Genomic DNA, 22159 nt, shown 5'->3' with positions numbered 1-22159 from the left:
TAATATCTTTTGGTGTAAATATCCCATAATACAGTGAGGACAAATGCGGTTTGCAGTCCAATGTGGCTTAACTATGAACAAATGCCATTTTTGTGTCACATTTGGTGGGTGGCGGCTTATAGTCAGGTGCGCCTTATAGTGCAAAAATTACGGTATATTTATTTCATGTATCCTGTATGTACGTAAATATATTTATATATACATATATATATGACGGAAAACACAGACAAGACTGAAAAAGCAGTTTCTGCTCTTGCACTCCTCTTTAAAAGAAACTGCGGTATTTTAAGCCAAAACAACTGTTGTGTTTGGCAGAACAAAATGTCTATATGCTACAATAGCAGATTCATGGTGCATAAAGCCCCCGAACTATTTTTAATTTGTCCGTTTTACCCTGGAAACCCCTGTTTACAGATGTCGCGCAACCGCTTTTGTTTCAACCCAGTCATAAAACGAAGGTAATTACTTATATTTATTATTCAAAATGTCTGTCATTTTTAGCTTAGAATCATGAATTGATGTCTAATAATTCGCTTAAAAAAAAAAAAAAACGACTTAAAAAATTATTCACTCACATATTTTAAACCTTTAAACAAAAGACGTCACAATAAAAAAAAAAAAAAGGTGTCTGTAAAAAAGTCACGGATACCTACCTCATAACTATCGCTTAATTGTATTTTTTTGTTACTATCGCATTTTCTCCAATATGTTAGTTGATAAATAATCAATCCAAATAAAGAAAAAAAAAAAAAAAAGGGTAAATATATGAAAAATAACATCTCGACCACTCCTTGATGTCTGCGATTTCTGCATAGCGATCCTTGTTATATTACCATGTTTCACCCATAGAATCCCCCGAAAATCCAGCTGGTGCCATTCACAGCTGTATCTTGACACTCAGTGATACATGCTACATGGAGTTTTGGGGTGGAAACAAGATAAGTACGTGATAATATCTTGTTAAAGTCACGGCGTCTTTAATTCTGCTCTCGTGTGCTCTCACCCCCAGTTTGGGTTTCACTGTTTAATTTTTTTTTTTTTTCAAATGTCCTCCTGTTCAAAATTTTTCTTCCCTGGGAAAATTGAGGTTTTAAGCTTTCCAATGATGTCTCACACATGCCTATCGGACAATTTTAAAATTTGGCCAAATCGAGGGTCTCAGAGTGGAACTTCAAGTCACCTGAGTGTTTTCCGCCATATGTAAATAATATAGTACTTGTTTTAAATTAGTCATTTACAGAGCTATGGAATGTGACAACCACAAATATTAAAGGTGGTTGTTGTTTTACCAAGTGTTTTGCCTTAAAATCACCACAAAGTTGAATTTCTTGTCTTGACATAAAAATGCCCACTAGCCAGTCCAAAACCAAGATAAGACAAGACCTTCAAAACAGGTTTTGAGCCCAAGACCGGTCTTGAGAGTTACAACACTATACTGGTCCCTTTTCTTGACTGGCAACCAGTCCACACATCTCCCCCAAGATTCACAATATCAGCATGTTACCACTTTAGATTTAGTTCCATGACTTATTGAGATTCTTACCAAATAACCCACATCCAAAACAAACCAACCTTTTTTGTTTGGCTAAGGATACACAGCTGATTTGATCTGCCCATTAAGTCTAAAATCAACAGGATGACATCTGGGACAACAGCAATTAAGTGCTGTTTTGCTTTTTTGTCCTTGAGGAGCAGCTGAGCTTGAACACTATGCAACTCGTTGACTGCCATGGACGGTCAATGGCACTGAAACATGATCATTTAGTGCTTTTCCGCCTGTGGACTACATTCCTACAATGAGTCAACTTTTCAGCCATAGCGATACAGTATTTGACAAATTGTTTTATTCAGTGATTCCCACTGTACACACTCACTCACACTCCACCTCATGAGATTTGGATAGCACTTAGGCTCTGCCTCATACATAGAAACCCTGTTTTAGGTCTTTCCCTGCACTGAGCCGGTCTCTCTGTAATGCAGGCCCCCAGAAGACGAGGAACAAATCAATCTAACAAATAATTCACCGGTTGCGGCATGCCCGGCTGAACTGATGGCAGAGGAAGTGGCAAAATGAATTAAAGATTCAAGGGAAACTGTCACTTTGTGTTACAGAAACCCACGGAACTGCTTTACGCTTTTGCCGCCGAGACTTGGGAAAGTGCTGAGAGCAAATTCGCGAGCACTCGTGCTGGCGAGGGAAGTAAAAGCATTAGAAGCGGCCCAGCCTGCGGGAAGATGGGAACAAGAAAAGTAGCAGAATGAGAGGTATTCCCCTATTTCTGTCTATTCATGTCTTGCCTCTCCAGGCTGCTTTTAATGCAAGATAAATACCGGTGAATATGGCCTCGTAAATTGTATGAAATCCATCAACACAGCGATTACGGGGCAGAGCTTCTGAGCTCTTCCACTCTTGTAAAATGACACAAACGCTTTGACAGGGTGCATGTACGCAGCTCTATTCAATATTCAGGTGGGCTTTAAGTGAGTTGAAGTGAATCATACCAATTTCCAATACATAACTCCCCCGGAACTATTTTTTATGAACAGCTCCACCAAGAATGAGATCAGTCTCGGTGATCATCTAGGCAATTTTGCACCAGGACTGTAAATCTGTCCTCTATTACAGTAGCAAACAGTAGTAGCTGCTGCACGCGATGCCGGTTATAGCCTGTTAACTTGAGCCACTTTGTAGCTTTTGTTAAATTGGTTAAGTCAACATGTATCAAATGAATCATCAGTTTCAAAGGGGCCGTAGATGTCGGCGGTTTGGAGTTTTCGGCACCTGAGGCCAAGTAATGATTCCCAACAACAGGTAGGCACCTTTTTTTTTAATAACGACAAACAACTCTTAAATTACATCCCAGGGAGGGAAGGGAGAGTAGATCAAAGGTGAGCCTTCTGTAGAGGAGCCGTGACTGTGCCAATATCATCACTTCATTGTTTATATTTTTGGGTGGTAAATGAGAACAGCTGAAGATTTAAGGTCACTGTCACAAAGCAATAAATACAGCAAGTTTTTTTCTTGATGAAAGTCAGAATTCAAAATCAGAATTTTCTGAGTAAAATAAACAACCAAAGCAAAATTCTCAAAAGAGAAAACTGGCAACCATACTAATTGGAAACAAGAAAATAGCCCAACAATAGTTTATTAAAGGAAAGAAGAAGAATATATATATTTTTAAAAATCTCCAGAACTAAACCCTACTGAGTCTGCCTTTTTACTTAAACTGCAGGGATTTACCCTTCATGACAATACCTACGGACAGTGGCTGCTGGGAAACTTGGGAAAACAACACAAAAGAAGAATGCAATATCTTGGTGATACCATTGGGTTACAGGTGAGATGCCATCATTGCTAGCAAGTATTTTTCTCCTTTGAAAGGACATATCATTGTGGACACTGATCTACGAATTGGGCACACCCAGGATCGCAAATCCCAAATGGGCAAAATAGAACTTTCTCCCCCAATGTGTAAAAATCTGCAATGAGTAGAATCAGATAGATTATTTAATCTGGCGTGTTATGATTTATAAATGTTGACATGAATAATGGTGGCTGGTTTTTGCGTCTTTGAATACCGTGTTTAAAAGGCAGGTATGAACCTGCACTGCTGTGCAAAACTTTGTGGTTATTGTGGTAGGAGAAGGTGGAGATGAAATGAGACATGAGAGAGAGAATGGTTCTTTTCCATTCTTGTAAACATTTTTGTTACAACAGAGATAAAACAGCATGAAATATCGTCTATTAATGCATGCATTTTGGAGTATCTCAATGATTTAATGGCTGACTTGAGCCAGTCACAAATGCACTTGCTATACCACTTATGACAAAATTCGAAGCATGATTTTAGGGGCACATTTTGTGTGTATTACATGTGTGCATACTACACATGGGAAATTGAGATTATAAGACTTTACTATCAGTTGACGAGACAGCTCCTACAGACATTGCGCCACGGCTGCCCACAAGGGGCCAGGCCAGGCAGAGCGTCTTGGCAGCTTTCCCTGCGATAAAGTCAAACACACGCTACGTTTTAACGCTAGATTTAGGTGGAAACAAGACGAACGCTTCAGTGCGTACAAGCATGCAAGAGTGTCTCAAGAGTGATTTGTAAATAATAAGTAATTATAAAAAATAAAAAAAATAAAAAAAAATAGATCGATGCATGCACTTTGAAATGAAAAAATAGCTTAATTCTTGCTTGAAATATTTACGTAAAATAAATGATAACTGCCAGTTTTTTTTTTTTTTTTTTTTGCTTTTAACCAAGAATCTCTACTGTTTTTTCAATCAAATCTATATAAATTCCGGGATTTACGCATTTATTTCCAAGAATTTTCAACTTAAAAAGCTCTTTGTTTTGTGATGGCCGCCATGTTGGATTTTGTATCCATACACAATAGCATAAGTTCAACGACGAGGGCCAGATAGCTGGCAAGACGGGCGGAGGCGATAGTCACATCAGAATTCAACCTAAATAAGTTGTGATTGTATCTTGATAAATGCAAATTTTGCTTTTGTTAAGTAAAATTAAAATGATTCCCTCAAGTGTTACGTTTCTGATGTTAAAATTGATGTTGAACTTTTGAAAAGCTCTGTCAAAATTGCACAAAAAAAAAAAAAAAAAAAAAAAAAATTAAGTCGCTATGTCGGGAAAAAAATTGTATGATAAGTTAAATTTTGCTAATTGTTAAGTTTCTGATGTTAAAATTGAAAACTTGTCCAAATTGCACAAAAAAAAAAGTCGCTATTTCAGGAAAAAAAACTTGTAGAAGTTAAATACTGCTATAGATTCTGAAAATATATGTGATTATCTCTGCATTTTTTGTGCATCTAGCGTAAAATCATGGAATTTTATAGCCATTTTAAGTTTTGTTAGACTTATATTTAAAAAAAAAAAAAAAATCATCGGGAGTTTTTAGGGAAAGACTTTGAATTTTTGATGCCACTGCTCATGGAGACTCATATATGCCTAAGGGAGGTGCCTGTTTCGGTTTTACTGTAGGTCACAAGCGGCTTTGGTTTTGAAGATATTTTAATTTTACGTTTTTGAAAATAGGACCACGACGGAATGGCCCCAACGCCCTGTTTTCCGTCCACTGATAGTGAAGTCTATTAGAAGATTTTCATCGACACCAATATGATGACTAAAGTGCTGCTTCCATGCCTGACTTGGAGAACTTAAGTTAAACTGTTGATTACTGGATGTCCCTGAATATACACTGAATCTATCAGATGAAAGGAAAGAATGTCTTCTTCTACCATCACATATCTATCATCACTGCCATTTGCTGGTAGTTGTGCATGTGTAAAATTGTTTCCAAGCTTGAAATTCAGTGAAGCAGAACATGTCAATATTTTTGTCAATGGCAGCTAATGGGTTAAATTCTAATCATGTTACAGTCTAATTTAAATTTGAATAAATGCTTCTTCTGTCGGCCATTTTTAGTTGAGATAATAAATAAAATCCTGTTTGAACACTGTAGTTGTACAAGTTGAATGAAAGGCATTAAACTCCCAAAATACCCCAAATGTCCTGCTCATCAATCTTTGCGCCCGAAAGAACCAGCTGCCCTTCGCAATCCGTAAGTTGGGTTGAGCGCATGTGAAGATCCTCTTTCATCCATTGTAGCTAACTTGTAAAGCTTGGAACACTTCAAACGATGCCTGAGGAAACTGATCTGCACCAAGTTTGGTAATCTGCAGGTGACCAACTTTTGAACCCCACTCATCTTTTGTCTGAATCACTGACAGGACAGTGGTATGGTTCAAAAGTAGGAAAAAGTCAGCAGGGGTAACCATGTGTATAATTTCGTCTTGTGCGCTCGCAGTCAAAAACAAGAGAAAACATGATCTACTTTGACTGCGGAGAAATAGATTACACTAACATACAGTACATTCAATCACGCGTGTCATTGTGGCAGCTTATCTGTCCAATGCGCTTCTCATTTCCAGGTATGCCATCAATGTGAAGTTGAGTGTGAAACCACAACCTGTTTGAACATCAAACCTTGGATTGATGCCTCCATACTTTTCAACCCGCATGCATCTTGTAACCTTTGGGTGCAACATGTCGCTTCACACTACATCTTTGTAATGAAAGCATAGCACGCATGACAAGAGATACACATTAAAAGACCACACGTGTTTCTGTTTCAAGAATATTTGACTAAAGGTCTTCCCTGCTGTGGAATGGAGTCCAGCTACTTATAGGTAGAATTGTCACATGTGTCATTAACTGTATTTTTGGGTTTTGGCTGAATCATACCAAATCAAAAGAACCTAGAAAGAATCTTTTTCTGGTGAAAGAAAATTTTCTATTCTTTCAAAAATAATGTAGTCTGACCTCTTTTGAAAACGATGCTGTCATATGGTATTTTGTTCCTGGTCTCCAGGCTTGAACAGTTCCAACGGTGTCCTCGGAACTGGTGCTGGCACTCGTGGATGGCTATCTGGATTCCCTGGATGGCGGAGGCCGTCACGTCCGGGTTGCGCATGCACACCTCCAGCTGGCGCCGCGTCAGCCCAGGTAGCGTCAGGCACACCGTGTTGGCGTTAAGGATCGGGTCGATGTTGGGGAGCTTTAGGCCCAAGATTTCATTGGCGTCTACCCTGCATGGGAAACATAGGCTCTTGTGACAAGTTCACACTTTCAAACAGTTCTACCAAGTAGGCTTGCCAATGTAGGTGAGTTGGCAAACCTGAGTCATTAAAATAAAATGAGTTTGTCATTGTAGAAATAAAATGTAGTGAAAATTGCACACAAGTTGTTTTATTTAGCCTCTGTGAGTGGTCTGTTACATTGCAATGATGGGTTGTGTGTACAGTGTGGCCCTTCATTGTGATGTACACTACATCAACAGGATGTTTGAAGGGTCTAACAACAGTATTTTTCTTTTCTCGTTGTATTGCTGCAACCAGATTAACAAAAACACGCATGTTATGTTAATTGAAGACTCTTAAATTTTCCATAGCTGTGAATGTGACGCGCTCACATTCGTACTAGTTAGTTCTTAATGTTCCCTTTGACTGGCTAGCGACAAAACTAATGTGTAGCATCTCTTTCGCCCAATTTGAGAAGGGATAGGTTTCAGCCGCTCATTAATAAACTAGAATGATAGCATCAAACCTTTTAATGTAGATGTCAAATGATCCGATTGTGACCAGGGGTCCATTATAATTGCTATTAGGGGAAAAAAATAGATATAAATCGTCCATAAGTCATCAAATAAGTGAATCTGTGAATGCCGCACAATGAATGTGCTGAGTCTACAGCACTCTTGTACTGAGATTGTGTATGTATTTATTTTTTTAAATTTCAATTATTTCCATGTTTTTTTTTTTTTTTTTACAATTTGTAACTCTACTTTGTTCAGCCTATTGATTACAGTACTAGATGACGAGACACTGTTTTGTTAGATGCTACAAATGTGACTAAAGAAGAAGAATGAAAACAGGACGCATTCTAGCCACTTTTTGCCACAGATATGTCATACCGCTCTTCATTCCTGATTTTTTAAAATTTATTTAACATGTACAGAAAGCAGAACGCTTTAGGTCTATTTTACCACGGGAATCATTGGTCATGACTATGGATGTTTGAAGTTACATGATAAATTTCGTAGTCACATGTATGGACAATTTCGAGTCTTCAATGAACCTGATGTGTGTTTCAAGAGGATGTCGGAGAAAATCCACACATGTGAAGACCTGACTTGGGAATCGAAATGACAGGATGTCTTGACGTGATTTGAATTTTGGCCCGTTTGCTGCCTCTTCTCCTCACTATTGCTAGCAAGGGTGAGATTTCCCATCCTGTTTAAAAATGTTTTCTCAGTTATTCCTTGCTGGAAAGGGGATTATTTTGTGATGAACTCAATCATTGCCATTTAACATTATAGGTATCAATTAGAATCCAAACATTGACTGCCATTGACGAGTATACTTGTTGCATTTTTGTTTAAATTCTTTCAAACTTGGCAACAACTTCACTGTTGTATAACAGCCAGAAGATGGCAGATTTGATCAGATAGTAGCCCAGTTTGTGAGTCCACAGCTTTTTGGGAGAAATGGCCACATATTGAAAAAAGGCAAACCATGTTCAACTGCTGATTAATACAGAATGGAAAAAGAATAAATTTCTACGGTGAAAGAGAAGCTATTCTTTCATTTAGAAAATTCGGTGTATATGTAGTATAATCATGAGATTGAAATGCTGTAAAATGGTTGGCAATCAGGTTGGTTATTCTGAAAATCTTTGGCGGTAACTGTGTTGAAGGACATGAATAAACTTGATTTATTATTGCATGCTCACTCAAGAAAACTTCTGTGATTGCGAGAATCAGGACTGACTTGAAGGGGACATCCTTTGCAATGCAAATCAATCATGTGAAGCATGGCCATTGAACTGACAAAGAGAGCACGTTTCCAGATGCAGCAGTAAAAAAGATGAGCAAGGAAAACACCGGCTGCCGTTGTGACGGGAACTCATCGACGCTTCTCTGACGTTTTTGTGTGTGTGTCGCAGCGCCACCCGGACGCACAACCCGGAGCGTGGCTGCAGGCACATGCACACATCTGTACACGCTCCGCTGTGACTTGACTTGCAGCTTTGAGTTTTGCCCACGTTCCCTCCATATTTTGACTCTGCGAGCCAATCAGTCAACAAACGGCTATTGTGCTTTGACTAGGAAATTTAAAAAGCAGAAAAAGTTTGGAGATGAATCAAAGGATGTCGCTGATGGTGGCGTTACTTTTTGATTGTGCGCCCTCAGCTTTAATTCCATTGGGGCTTCTGTTGCTACCTGTTGCGTTTCCTGCATTGAGCACAAGCCTGTTTCAACAGCTTTTTCAATAATGGCAACGTCTAATTAAGAGAAACACTGGGAAGGACTGAGTAATTGGCCAAAGATGAAAAAAAGAAAAAAAAAAAACGCAGTTGAAACAGACCTAATGATTACTCCATTTGTTTCTTTTGAATTTTCAGGTTGAGTGCACACATCACTTTCATCCTGGTGGTTGTTTTGCAATTATGCAAACTGATAATGTCTCATTATTTTGTTTTAAAGACATAATTGCCTTTTGATGGAGTCGTTGACATATTTTTCGGGCGTGACTAAAACCCATCAAAATTATTGACGTAGATGTAGTGTTATATGATTACAATTCAATGTATTGAACCTGTTTGTACAGTCACGTATACTGTATTGTACTGAAATAGTCTTATGACAATATAATCATCATTGCCTTCAACTCATTGGCTGCCAATGACAGTGATTCACTGCCAAGATTAGACATCAATCGCCGTCAAAGTCTGTGAATGAGTTAAGTAAGATGATGACTCATTTTCTTAATGACTTGAGTGCACTCTTCTGCATGAAAAGTGTAAATTAAATACAAATGAAATGTGAAAAAAAAAAGAAATTTGCAGCTTGTGACTTTGCATACAGTCTATTTTAATCTAATAAGTACAATTCAGTTGTATTTAACTTTAAAGTACACTGTGATGTGTGTTTTAAATCACAGTGATCTTACAGCATATAGCATTTACTTTGAATAAAGATGGTGTGAATGACAAAATACAAAGAAAATTGACAACATTTAAACATTAGTTTGTAACTAAGTTTACAAACTACGGAATAAAAAAAAGTTATTACTTGCACAACTATAACAGTCCATTTGTAAAAGTTCAGTTTGTTGTATTTAACTTTCAAGGACAGCATTTTTTAAAATCAATCTTCAGTTTTTAATTGTTTTCCCCCTTTGAAACATTTCAGCAAAAATATTATTGAACCTACGTCTTACGTTAGGATTAAAAAAAAAGTTTTTGTATCTTTCCCTTCAAAATTAACGTTCTAACTATGCAGAATATTACAGCACAAATATAAAGCTTTAAGTATTTTTTTGGGATGTTGCACATAGTTTGTAAATCAGGGAGAAACTTTTAAATTTAACTCACCTTTTATCAAGTAGAGAGATAATCACCAAGATGCACGTTGTTCTAATGAACGATTGTTCCATCTTTAAAAATTGAAGAAGAAAAAAAGTTTCAGGGAATTCAGCGACGTGGACGTCCTAAAGAGGTACTCCAATATTCCAAGCTGAAAGTTGAGTTAAGAGTGGTCCTGAGCTCCACGTGTAGCGAAAGTCATCAAGAGATGTTCTCTGACGTGACAAGTGTATAGAGGGGGGGAAAAGAAATTTTAAAAAAATGAAACAACCTCGCTGTTTGTCACACCTGCGTGAATTCCAAAAGGAGTTGTCATCGACGTAACATCCCACGAGAGAGAGAGAAAGCTGAGCTGACACGCACAAAAGGCAAAAGACGCTCGACAAGAACAAGTGAAGTGAAGTGAGCTCCACTTGGGATGTTTCCTCCAAACTGCTGCACTTCGCGCTCCGCCAGCCCACTTCTTCTTTTACTCCCCGTTTCCCCCCCTTCTTCGCGTCACTTGAAGCGCAAGATAATCGAGGAAGGTCAAGTGTCTCGTTGAACGAGGATAGAGATCCCTTTTTGATAAGACGGAACATGGTGGGGACGATTTTCTCTGTCTTGGAGGAGAAATGCACTGGCGTCAAGTCTCAACATCAACACATGGCATCGTTTACTTTTTTTTTTTTAATTGGTCATTTATGACAATGGTTAAAGAGGTAAAAGCTTTGTGAAACTCTAGAAGTGTTTTATTCACGCTTTTCTCGCAGGGGAGTTGACTTTGAGCTTCAACTTTAGGAATTTAAAGAGCATACGACACCAGAAAAAAAGTCTTAAATGGCATTATTATGTGAATTAGAATCATATTTTGAGACGATTTGACTATATACAACAATTTAGCAAAGCGCAGATGACGAGAAATTAGTCTTTTAATCTGCCGGTTAGCCACGCCTACAATTATAGGGCTTTAGCGTCCCCAACAGGTGGATGACGTCAGCGGTAGACTAGGCTCATCGGTTTTACTTTTCAGCCCATTGAGGGGGAATTGTTCAGAACGAGGAAAACGAGACGAAGAGAGCTGCAAAATGTCATTGTTTCAGTCTCTCTACTCCCAATATTTTTACAGGATATTCTTTTTATCCAAGTATTTTCCCCAATAGCTATATAAATGGCTTGAGAAGGACCAGTCAGCCCGTCGAGGGGGAACTATTCACAATGAGGAAAACGCGACGAAGAGAGCGGCAAAATGTCATTGTTTCTGTCTCTTTACTTCAATATTTTTACAGGATATTCTTTTTATCCAAGTATTTTTCCCCAATAGCTATATAAATGGCTTGAGAAGGACCAGTCAGCCCGTCGAGGGGGAACTATTCACAATGAGGAAAACGCGACGAAGAGAGCGGCAAAATGTCATTGTTTCTGTCTCTTTACTTCAATGTTTTTACAGGATATTCTTTTTACCCAAGTACTTTCCCCAATTGCTAAATAAATGGCATGGTCATGACAAATAACTTGTGCTAAATAGAATATAAAATAATAAAAATCCATTTATTCAAGACGACATGGCAAAATTACTCCATAATGGTCAAAACAGTCGACTTTACCTTTACTGTCACACCTGCCGAACGATATTTTATGACACCTAAATCGGACATATGTCATTTCCCTTCCCCGGCTTCGGAGAATGTAAACAGACCAGAAGGAGTGACAGCTAGCCGACATGCTAACCCGAACCGAGGGATGTTTCAAAGTCTTCGAAGTGGAAAATCACACATAACTAGCCTGGATTATTTGACATGACGACCCGGTTGTCGAGTTTCTTTGCGGATCGGCAAACCGCCCGGCGGAGAGCAATTTACAGTTCGTTCCCTGGAGGAGGGTGGCTGGAATTGTTGTGTAGCTAACGTGCTAACAGCTAACTGCTAATGAGCGTGAGGATAGCTTTTTACATGCCTATCAATGATCAAACGTAAGTAGTCCTTTATTTAAAGGAATTTTATAGTGTTTACTTTGTAATCACTGTATTCGTATTTGACATAATACAAAACAAGATGTTTACTCACTTCCTTGTAAGTCCAATGGTCCCACAGTAAATATCCACGGTGAATGGGAACCTTTTGAAACTCCAAAAAGGCGCATACGCCTCTCCCGCATACAGAATGATTTTTCTGCAGCCGTTTGGCTGGCGTGATGCAAAAAATAAAAGTATTAATCCGCAAAATCAGCTGAATTCTTCGTCCTCATACACAACAGTACACTGTAGCGTGAAGAGGACGTCTTCTACCGTACACGTCACAGCGCCCTCCTCCTCAATGCGAGACCGAAGCCGGAAGTCACTCATTTTCCTGGCGCGGGATTCAAAAAACTAAATAAATATAGCGATCGCTTCCACACACATCCAAGCGGTCCATATCATTCAGGAGCATAAAATACCGCGTGTATTATGAAATAAACATGCTTTTTCGTGTCACAAGCACTTTAAGGTCAACATAAATACCAGCAGTGAAAACAGCATAGTTGTCACTGGTTACTTGAAAAAGTAATTTAATTACTGATTACGAATAATCTAGCTACAGTGGTATGAAAAGTATTTGAACCTTTTGGAATTTCTCACATTTCTGCATAAAATCGACATCAAATGTGATCTGCTCTTTGTCAAAATCACACAGATGAAAAAACAGTGTCTGCTTTAACTAAAACCACCCGTTTATAGGTTTACATACACTGTAAAAAAATGTCTGTAGAATTAACAGGGAAATACTGTGAATTCCGACATTAAAGCAATGTAAATGGGAAAAATGTTTTTCATTGTCAAACTTAGTTATATTCTGCAAAATACAGAACCAAGCACAACTGTTAATTCAACGGTATTCATATGTAAAAATAACTATACTTGTTTGTATAATGTGCAGTGTACTGTCAATTAAACGCAAAATAAACATAACACGCAATAAAATACAGTAAAATTTACAATGTAAAGGTGCTGAAAATATGTTTTTTTTTTGCTGTAGATTTTTCCAATAGGCAAAAAAAAAAAAAAAAAAATCAGTGTATTAGATTTAATAAATTCATATGTTGCAATTTACAGATGAGAATATATACAGTATATATATGTATATACTGTATGTATATGTATAATATATATATATATATATATATATATATATTTAGACTGTTTGCTCTCGCGTAGTTATGACACGCCCTTCACGATCGGGTAATGACTGAAATGCATGATGGTCAGTTGAGGCAGCCACGAATGTGAGTGGTGGCTGTCCATGTTATATGATGTGTACCGTCTGGAAGGCACAGTTCAGCATGTATGAAGTAAAAGCAAATTGTGTGATGTTCTTCCAGACATCGCTTGAAACATAAACTTAGCAAAGCAATGATACAGTATTTAGAAACCGAGCAAATATCTTTTTTACAAAAAGTTTTATAATGCTGGATTTACAGTAAATTGCAATTTTTCACTGAAGTTAAATGACATTTGATAGACAGCAGTGGCTTCCTCCATGGAGTCCTCCCATGAACGCCATTCTTGGCCATAGTTTTACATATAGTTGATGTCTGCACATAGATATTGGATTGTGCCAGTGATTTCTGTAAATGTTTAGCAGACAATCTAGGGAGAGAAGCAACAGTGCCAAACTCTTTCCTTTTGTAGACAACTCTGACTGTCAATTGATGAACATCTAGACATTAAGGGATGGATTTGTATCCTATCCCATCTTTATACAAATCAACAATCCTTGATCGCAGGTCTTCAGACAGCTCTTTTGACCAAGCCATGATGCACATTAGACAATGCTTCTCATTGAGACAATTCTTACCAGATGTGTGTTTTATAGTGGGCAGGGCAGCTTTAAACCTCTCATCAGTGATTGGGAACACACCTGACTTAAATTGTTTGGTAAACATTGGGTTCAATTGCTCTTTACGTCTCCTTGTTTCCCCCCTTCTGTCATTGTTTGCATGCTATCCTCATTAAAATATGAAAACCTATAAATGTTTGGGTGGTTTTAGTTAAAGCGTACACTGTTTTTACATCTGTGTGATTTAGACAAAATCAGATCACATTTGATGGTGAACCAAAAGGTTCAGATACTTTTTCATACCACTTTACTGATTACTTTATTACCAAAGCAACTAAGTTACTTTAAAGGCAATTTATCAGTTACTTTTGACCAATTTGTCTCCCTTTGCTGCCTCACCATAAGAATGACAACAGAAAAATGTCATCGCACGTAATTGACTTTCCGATAATTGAATTTAAAGGGGAAGATTGGAATTTTTCACATAAGGCTTAATCGGTCAATGGAGTTGATTTCAACCACCATTGAATAGGGCTAGCTTAGCCACTCCGGAGTCCTGAAACTAATAAATAAGTGACAAACTGCATGGAATTTGTTGAAATCAACTCCAACGACTAATTAAACCCCGCTAACTCGAAGATTACGCCTAGTGTAAAAAATTTCGGGTTAGGGTTAACAACATGTCAGTGCCACAAGAAAACAATGCACATCGACTGCACAATAATCAACAGCACACAAATGAATTGCACCGTGCAATAAATACAAAGTTGGGGGCAGGGGTGGGCGCGGATGCGTGCGCACAACCCGGAAGTACGCTGTACACACATGCGGTCAATTTGGCCACAAAACATGGCGGCAACTAAGCACTTCATACTCAGTCGGACTTATAACACATCCCAAAGATGCTAAACAAACACGTCATCTCACGGTATAAATGTGCAAAACGAATATGATGTAAACTATAGTCGCCGTCTACCCGCCATTGCAACGGCAAAGCTACGATACGGCCACGCATGTAGCGGCTCCAACCTATTGCTGGAACCCTCCAGAATGAAGCAAAAATTCTCACATTTATTCATGGACGCACGCAGATAAACATTCCCTCACACATCTCAACAGGTGGCTGCACTCAGCTCGAATGTGCACTCCCGCGCTGGCACACGCCTTTCTCAGTCCCAAAACACTTAGCACGTGTGACTCGAGACCAAGACAGGAAGAACTATGAGCGGTTACCACAGAAATGAGCATGTAGTGGGAACCTTTCTAACATTTTCTATTCAAAATGCTCTTCGGACATGACAACAATATTCTTCATACTACATACATTATGAGGCAACAACAAAATAGTAACGCACAACCACTAGGGAAACTAACTTTAGTCATATTACTGGTTTGGAAAAATGAATGCAGGAGATTATGCGTTACTAAAAGAAAGTAATCAGATTACAGTAACTTAACTTACAGTAACTTAGTAACACATTAGTGACAACACTGGTAAACAGTGATCTAAAGTTGATTGCATTTCACTAACATTGACGGTGATCGATGTCCAATCCATTTGGACAAAGAGGGTTAGCAGTAATTATTAACTTTTCAAATGCATTGGACGTCGGTCACTGTCAATAGGAGGAGATGAGTTATGAAAATTAGTTTCAAAAAGTAGTTGGACAGTGACAGAGGTTTCCCCACATCACCTTCACCACATCAATATATTTGAAATGGGCGTGAAGTAAACCTTTCAAGTGAAAATTTTCACTTGACTGATTTATAAAGTCTTTTGATTTCATTGACTTATACAGTGGGGCAAATAAGTATTTAGTCAACCACCAATTGTGCAAGCTCTCCTACTTGAAAAGATTAGAGAGGCCTGTAATTGTCAACATGGGTAAACATCAACCACGAGAGACAGAATGGAAAAAAAAAACAGAAAATCACATTGTTTGATTTTTAAAGAATTTATTTCCAAATTGGAGTGGAAAATAAGCATTTGGTCACCGACAAACAAGCAAGACTTCTGGCTGTCAGAGGTCTAACTTCTTCTAACGAGGTCTAACGAGGCTCCACTCGTTACCTGTATTAATGGCACCTGTTTTAACTCATTATCGGTATAAAAGACTCCTGTCCAAAATCTCAGTCAGTCACACTCCAAACTCCACGATGGATAAGACCAAAGAGCTGTCGAAGACACCAGAGACAAAATTGTAGACCTGCACCAGGCTGGGAAGACTGAATCTGCATTAGGTAAACGCTTGGTGTAAAGAAATCAACTGTGTGCGCAGTTATTAGAAAATGGAAGACATACAAGACAGCTGATAATCTCCCTTGATCTGGGGCTCCATGCAAGATCTCACCCCGTGGCATCAAAATGATAACAAGAACGGTGAGCAAAAATCCCAGAACCACACGGGATGACCAAGTGAATGACCTACAGAGAGCTAGGACCACAGTAACAAAGGCTACTATCAGTAACACAATGCGCCGCCAGGGACTCAAATCCTGCACTGCCAGATGTGTCCCCTTGCTGAAGCCAGTACACGCCCAGACCCGTCTGCGGTTCGCTAGAGAGCATTTGGATGATCCAGAAGAGGACTGGGAGAATGTGTTATGGTCAGATGAAACCAAAATAGAACTTTTTGGCAGAAACACAGGTTCTCGTGTTTGGAGGAGAAAGAATACTGAATTGCATCCGAAGAACAGGGGTGGAAACATCATGCTTTGGGGCTGTTTTTCTGCAAAAGGACCAGGACGACTGATCTGTGTAAAGGAAAGAATGAATGGGGCCATGTATCGAGAGATTTTAAGTGAAAATCTCCTTCCATCAACAAGGGCATTGAAGATGAGACGTGGCTGGGTCTTTCAGCATGACAATGATCCCATACACACAGCCAGGGCAACAAAGGAGTGGCTTCGTAAGAAGCATTTCAAGGTCCTGGAGTGGCCTAGCCAGTCTCCAGATCTCAATAGAAAACCTGTGGAGGGAGTTGAAAGTCCGTGTTGCCAAGCGACAGCCCCAAAACATCACTACTCTAGAGGAGATCTGCATGGAGGAATGGTCCAAAATACCAGCAACAGTGTGTGAAAAGCTTGTGAAGAGTTACAGAAAACGTTTGGTCTCCGTTATTGTCAACAAAGTGTACATAACAAAGTATTGAGATGAACTTTTGGTATTGACCACATACTTATTTTCCCCCATTATTTGCAAATACATTCTTTAAAAATCAAACAATGTGATTTTCTGTTTTTTTTCCACATTCTGTCTCTCATGGTTGAGGTTTACCCATGTTGATAATTACAGGCCTCTAATATTTTCAAGTGGGAGAACTTACACAATTAGTGGTTAACTGAATACTTATTTACCCCACTGTATTTCATGGATTCGGCAGCACCAGGCACGTGCACACATACACTCTGAGTGGTGCTGCAGCACCAGTTCTTAAATTGGGATTTTGAGTTACTCACAGCAGTGGGTGCTGAGGATCTCTTTGAGTGTTTCCTATCCAAAAACAGCCGTTTTCTCCATATAAGGCGTGCACAATGGTAGTACACATGCATGCTTTATAGTTTACGTATTACTACAAGGCTAAAACAAAGACAGCATTCTATTTCACCTACAGTATGTGTTGGACTTTTTGTAGTGGAAATAAAAGCGGCGTGTATTATTATGCAAATCAGTGCAGCTTGACAGCGCAATGACACACGGACACATTTAAAAACTAATAGGTCCATTAAGCCTCAGTTTAACACCCCCTTTTCACAACACTCAAATAAATTGCACACAAATATCCAACATAATCCCAATGTCGGCAGCTCCACAGCAACAGCAAACAATAAAATGGCTAGAATACAAGCTATTTAAAGACACCAAAGGTAGATAGAACTATCATCATAATCATCTTCATTTTCAACCTCGAACTGAATTTTAGAAAATTTTGCTGTTTTTATCCCCTCCAAAAAATCGCAAATTTGTTAACGCCTCCTCTGTCAACAGTTAACTTTTCCGTTCCAATAGCGCCTTATTCAGCGTGACCCAATAGCAAGCAAGGTGTCAGATGGTGACCATGTTGTTAACGAGAAAAAATGTTTTCAACATATATATTTAATACCCAAAGTAAAATACAGTACTCTGTTGTTTCAATGTTTTATATATTGATTTATTAAAAAACAAAAAGAAAACCACCAGAGAGTGCTACAGTATCCTCAGCACCCCGCTTCCCGTGCCACTGTTCCCCCACCCCCTCAATATTTTCATTTAAAAAAATTTTTATATATATTTTTTTAACTGACTCAAAAGGCAGAACCAGGTCAAATGTTTTGAGACACTCTCTCTTCCTTTTGAATGATGAAGTGTTTCAAAAGCAAATGTATGTATTTATATTTTAAACTTCTAGACTACATCTTAATTTTATTTTATTTTTTTGTAGATTTGATGGTTTACACACTGAATTTCACAATAATTGTTATACTTCTTTATTATGAAACATTAAAATAAAAATTATCTACTCTCTAATTGTTGTACCAAACTAAATTTCCCATTGCTTCAAAACTTTCCATTTTTGATCTTCCATCTGTTTTATTGAAATAACCATAAAGTGTGTCAAAAAGGCTCCCTTGTTTTTGAAGACCACATTATATCACTCGTCCCAGATTTTTTATGAGCAGCCTCAAGTAAAGATACAGGAAGTTCAAATAAAAAGACCCCCAGCCGCCTCACAGCGAAGGGGCTCTGCAGCAGCATGTCGTAAATCCCTCAAGTCAACTCCTTGTTCAGAAGCAATTAAGTTGCCAAACGCAAATTTACGGCGAGAGATGTTCTCATATGTGTTTATCACATCCACCCAATTTGTGGATTTAGGCAAACCATTGTTGTATCCAATTACCAAAATTGCGCAACAGCATAGGAGAGTTTGAAACATTGAAAAACCAAAATTTATTGCTCCAATCAAAATGGGAGCCATTAAAATTCTGACTACCCGCTTTCATGAAATTATCATTTTGATGAAGGGCGTAGGTTTGGTCCCAAAATTGGTTGGGACGATATAACAGCATAACCTACGTGTACACTTTTTGCTGGGAACGGGACATTAATAAGACCAAACAGATTGGGTGAACGGGGTTCAGGGATACATTTCTCACGAATATGAACTTAATAAATTTATAGGCAAAATAAATCTGTATTGACTTATACTAACTTTCATATGTATTAGTTCAAGTGATACATTGTTCGATTCAAACCTTGTTTTCAAATACTACTACTAAGGAAACATTTTGAAAACTTCCAGAATAAATGTCTGGATTTTTTTGTGTTTTTTTTTTTGTTTAGCACAATTAAATTGCAATATTTGAACAGAATTTAATTATAATAACATACACAATAATCTCTTAACTATCCAGGAATGCAAAAAATAAACAATTGTCTTAAGACCACTCAACAATGTCTGTCTAAATAAAGAAAAAATAAATACAACTGAAAAAACGTCTTAGGGAATACCAAAAATAAAAATGGAACCTTCCTTTAGGTAAAACACTATTGTTTTTGTCCACAAACAGAACCAAACTCAACAAAAAATGAAAGCTCCTTTGGGCTGCTTTAAAACCACATAAATCAAATAAAAATGAAAATGGGGTGAAGTTGTTAAACCTCAGTCCACTACATTTCTCTCAGTTTAATTAATGTTAACAGTAGAAAACATACCGAATGACACTTCTCTCTAACCAGTTTCCTACTCGAGTTTTGCAGGTTAGCAAATTTATACAGTTTAATGTTATGCTAACTCTGATGCAGGTCGGACTCTCAGTAGTAAAATTAATGGTGTGTTCCACACCACAACATTGAGATCTTTTTACATTACCTACAATGGTTGCTGCTGCTGGCCGAAATAAAATTCTAATATGCCCCGTCTTCTGTTGTCGACATGTTGTATTTCTGTCTGTCATCAGGCAATCAAACGTGTGTTTGAGGGAAAAATGGACTGGCACATTCAGCAAGTGAAAAGGGGTAAATGTCAGCCTGAACATAATCAAAGTAATTCACATATCGAAAGACAATCTCAATTACCTACATAACTGAACTCATGATATAATGTCAATAAGGTTGCTTAAAAGTTGGTGGGAAAAATTTGAGCATCCTGAAAAGTCGCTAGTGTCATGTCCCTACCGTCCCTATGCAAATCTACGCCCTTGATTTTGACCTAGTTATGCAATTCTATCAAGGACGTAGGTTTGCATCAGGACGATAAGGACAGAACACTACTAACTTTTCAGGTTGCTCAAACTGTCCTCACCAACTTTTAAGCAACCTTAAATGCATTATATAATGAGTTCAGTTATATAGGTAATTTAGATTGTCTTCCCATATGTTGTAAGGACAGAACTTACCAAATCATTTTAATTATGTTCGGACTTACATTGACCCTTTTTCACTGAATGTGCTGGTGTTCTGCCAAAATCTCCTACATCGGCAAAACATCTACATTAGTCGAACTTGACACCCAAAGTACTACCGTGTGCTCTAAACTTGTTTTGTTTAGATGCATACAGGCAGAACGTACTAAAAAAAATGCCTTAAGAAAATACTTAAATGTAGTTATATCAAATAAGGATGGTTTAAATACGCTACATGACTAATGTGGTCAACTGCTTCAAAGCTAACACAAAAAAACACAATGGTTAAAAGTATGAGAGGGTAATACTGTACATGCAAAAAGTATTTTTGAGGCAATGAAAATGTTCTAAAAAACTAAATAAAAACAAAAATAGTGAGGACTCGCCGATTCTAACCGATGTGCGCATGCGTGCGGATGCTTGCACAAGCGCGCTGAGCATTGTGTTGGACGTTTCGCTGTGTAGTAAGGAATGGCCGAACACCGGTCCATTTTTTTCCCCTCGAACGCATGTTTGATTAGCTGATAACTTGCATTTATCTAAAATGTATTTATTTATTTTCTAAATTATTTATTTGAAAATATTTTTATTTGCAGCCTATTTGCATTTTTTTTTTTAAATTATACATTAATCATAGTCGAGGTAAAAAATGCTTCATTTTTGTTGTGTTTAGCTGTGCTTGTGGGCAAAAGCAGTCGTGTTTTACCTGAGGGAAGGCTCCATTTTTATTTTATTTTTGCTATACCCTGACTAAGAAGCTTTTTTCAGTTATATTTGTTTATTTAGACCAGGGGTTTTCAACCCAGTCCTCAAGGCACACTGTGGGTCCTGGTTTTTGTTCCAGCCGATCCAGCAGAGACAGTTGAACCAATGAGGCTTCTGCTAAAACAAGCCACACCTGACTGCAATCAACTGATTGCACTTGTAAAACACCAGATTGGGGAAAAAGTGTTGTCATCTTGTTTGGTAAGAATGAAATCCTGCACCCACAGTGTGCCTTAGTGGAATAGGTTGGGAACCCCTGATTTAGACAATGTTGCGTGGTCTTAAGCCAAATGTTTTTTTTTCTTCGCATTCCTGGATAATTAAGAGGTTATTAGCAGGTGTGTATTCATTGTGTATACTGTGTTATTGTGTTATATATAACTACAATATATACTGTATATCATAGATAATGTATTGATGGGACACGGGGCGTGGGGCCGATTCATAGCGGGCCTATTTCCGTTAAAGCTGACTGAGTGGAAACACAGACAGAGCTTTTTCTGTTGAAAACTCTTGTGAATAAATGCTTAAATCCCTGAATTCTTAATAGATATGGACGTAAAACAGTCTAGATTCTTGGTTAAAAGCAAAAACACAGTGCAGGTAGCATTTATTTTACGTAAAAATTGCGAACTATGAGACTAGTCATTAAGGAAATTAGCAGCCGCCCAATGTAAACAAATAACTTTTTCCCTTGAAAATTCTTGTTAATAAATGCTTAAATCCGTGAATTCTTTATACATATGGATGTAAAACAGTCTCGGTTCTTGGTTAAAAGCAAAAAAAAAAAAAAAAAAAAAAAAAACGTGCAGGTAGCATTTATTTTAGGTAAATATTGCGAACTATGAGGCTAGTTAGTAAGGAAATTAACGGCCACTATATGTAAACAAAGAGCTTTTTCCGTTGAAAATTCTTGTGAATAAATGCTTAAATCCCTGAATTCTTTAAAGATATGGATGTAAAAGAGTCTCGATTCTTGGTAAAAAGCACACAAAAAAACCCAAAAACGTGTAGGTAGCGACTAAGGTGTAGGTAGCGACTAATTTCTCCCATTGAATTTTTCACGTTTTAAAATGCATGCATGGTACGAAAAATATTATAATTACTTTGACTCCTCGAACAAATCACTCCTGAGACAATCCTTCTTGTTTGTATGCAGTATAGTTCTAGTAGTTTTTGAAAACAAAGGTTTGAATTGAAAGGTGTACCACCTGAACCAATACACATGAAAGTTAGTCCAGGTCAATACAAATTTATTTTGCATTGATC

General features: G+C 37.9%; 1 protein-coding gene across 1 annotated transcript in view; it reads right to left on the bottom strand.

Annotated features, from left to right (window-relative positions):
* wnt10a (wingless-type MMTV integration site family, member 10a) overlaps positions 1-10362 on the bottom strand; it is a 43879-nt gene extending 33517 nt beyond the window's left edge. Inside the window, 2 exon segments of the mRNA XM_057853114.1 lie at positions 6348-6613; positions 9960-10362. Coding sequence (XP_057709097.1) covers positions 6348-6613; positions 9960-10021 — 328 coding nt within the window. The 5' untranslated portion in view covers positions 10022-10362.
* Positions 10363-22159: the final 11797 nt, after the last annotated feature.

The sequence above is a fragment of the Corythoichthys intestinalis genome, chromosome 12 (genome assembly GCF_030265065.1).
Source record: "Corythoichthys intestinalis isolate RoL2023-P3 chromosome 12, ASM3026506v1, whole genome shotgun sequence".
Taxonomy (NCBI): domain Eukaryota; kingdom Metazoa; phylum Chordata; class Actinopteri; order Syngnathiformes; family Syngnathidae; genus Corythoichthys; species Corythoichthys intestinalis.
The sequence above is the reverse complement of the archived record's forward strand: the minus strand, read 5'-3'. Positions and strand labels throughout refer to the sequence as shown.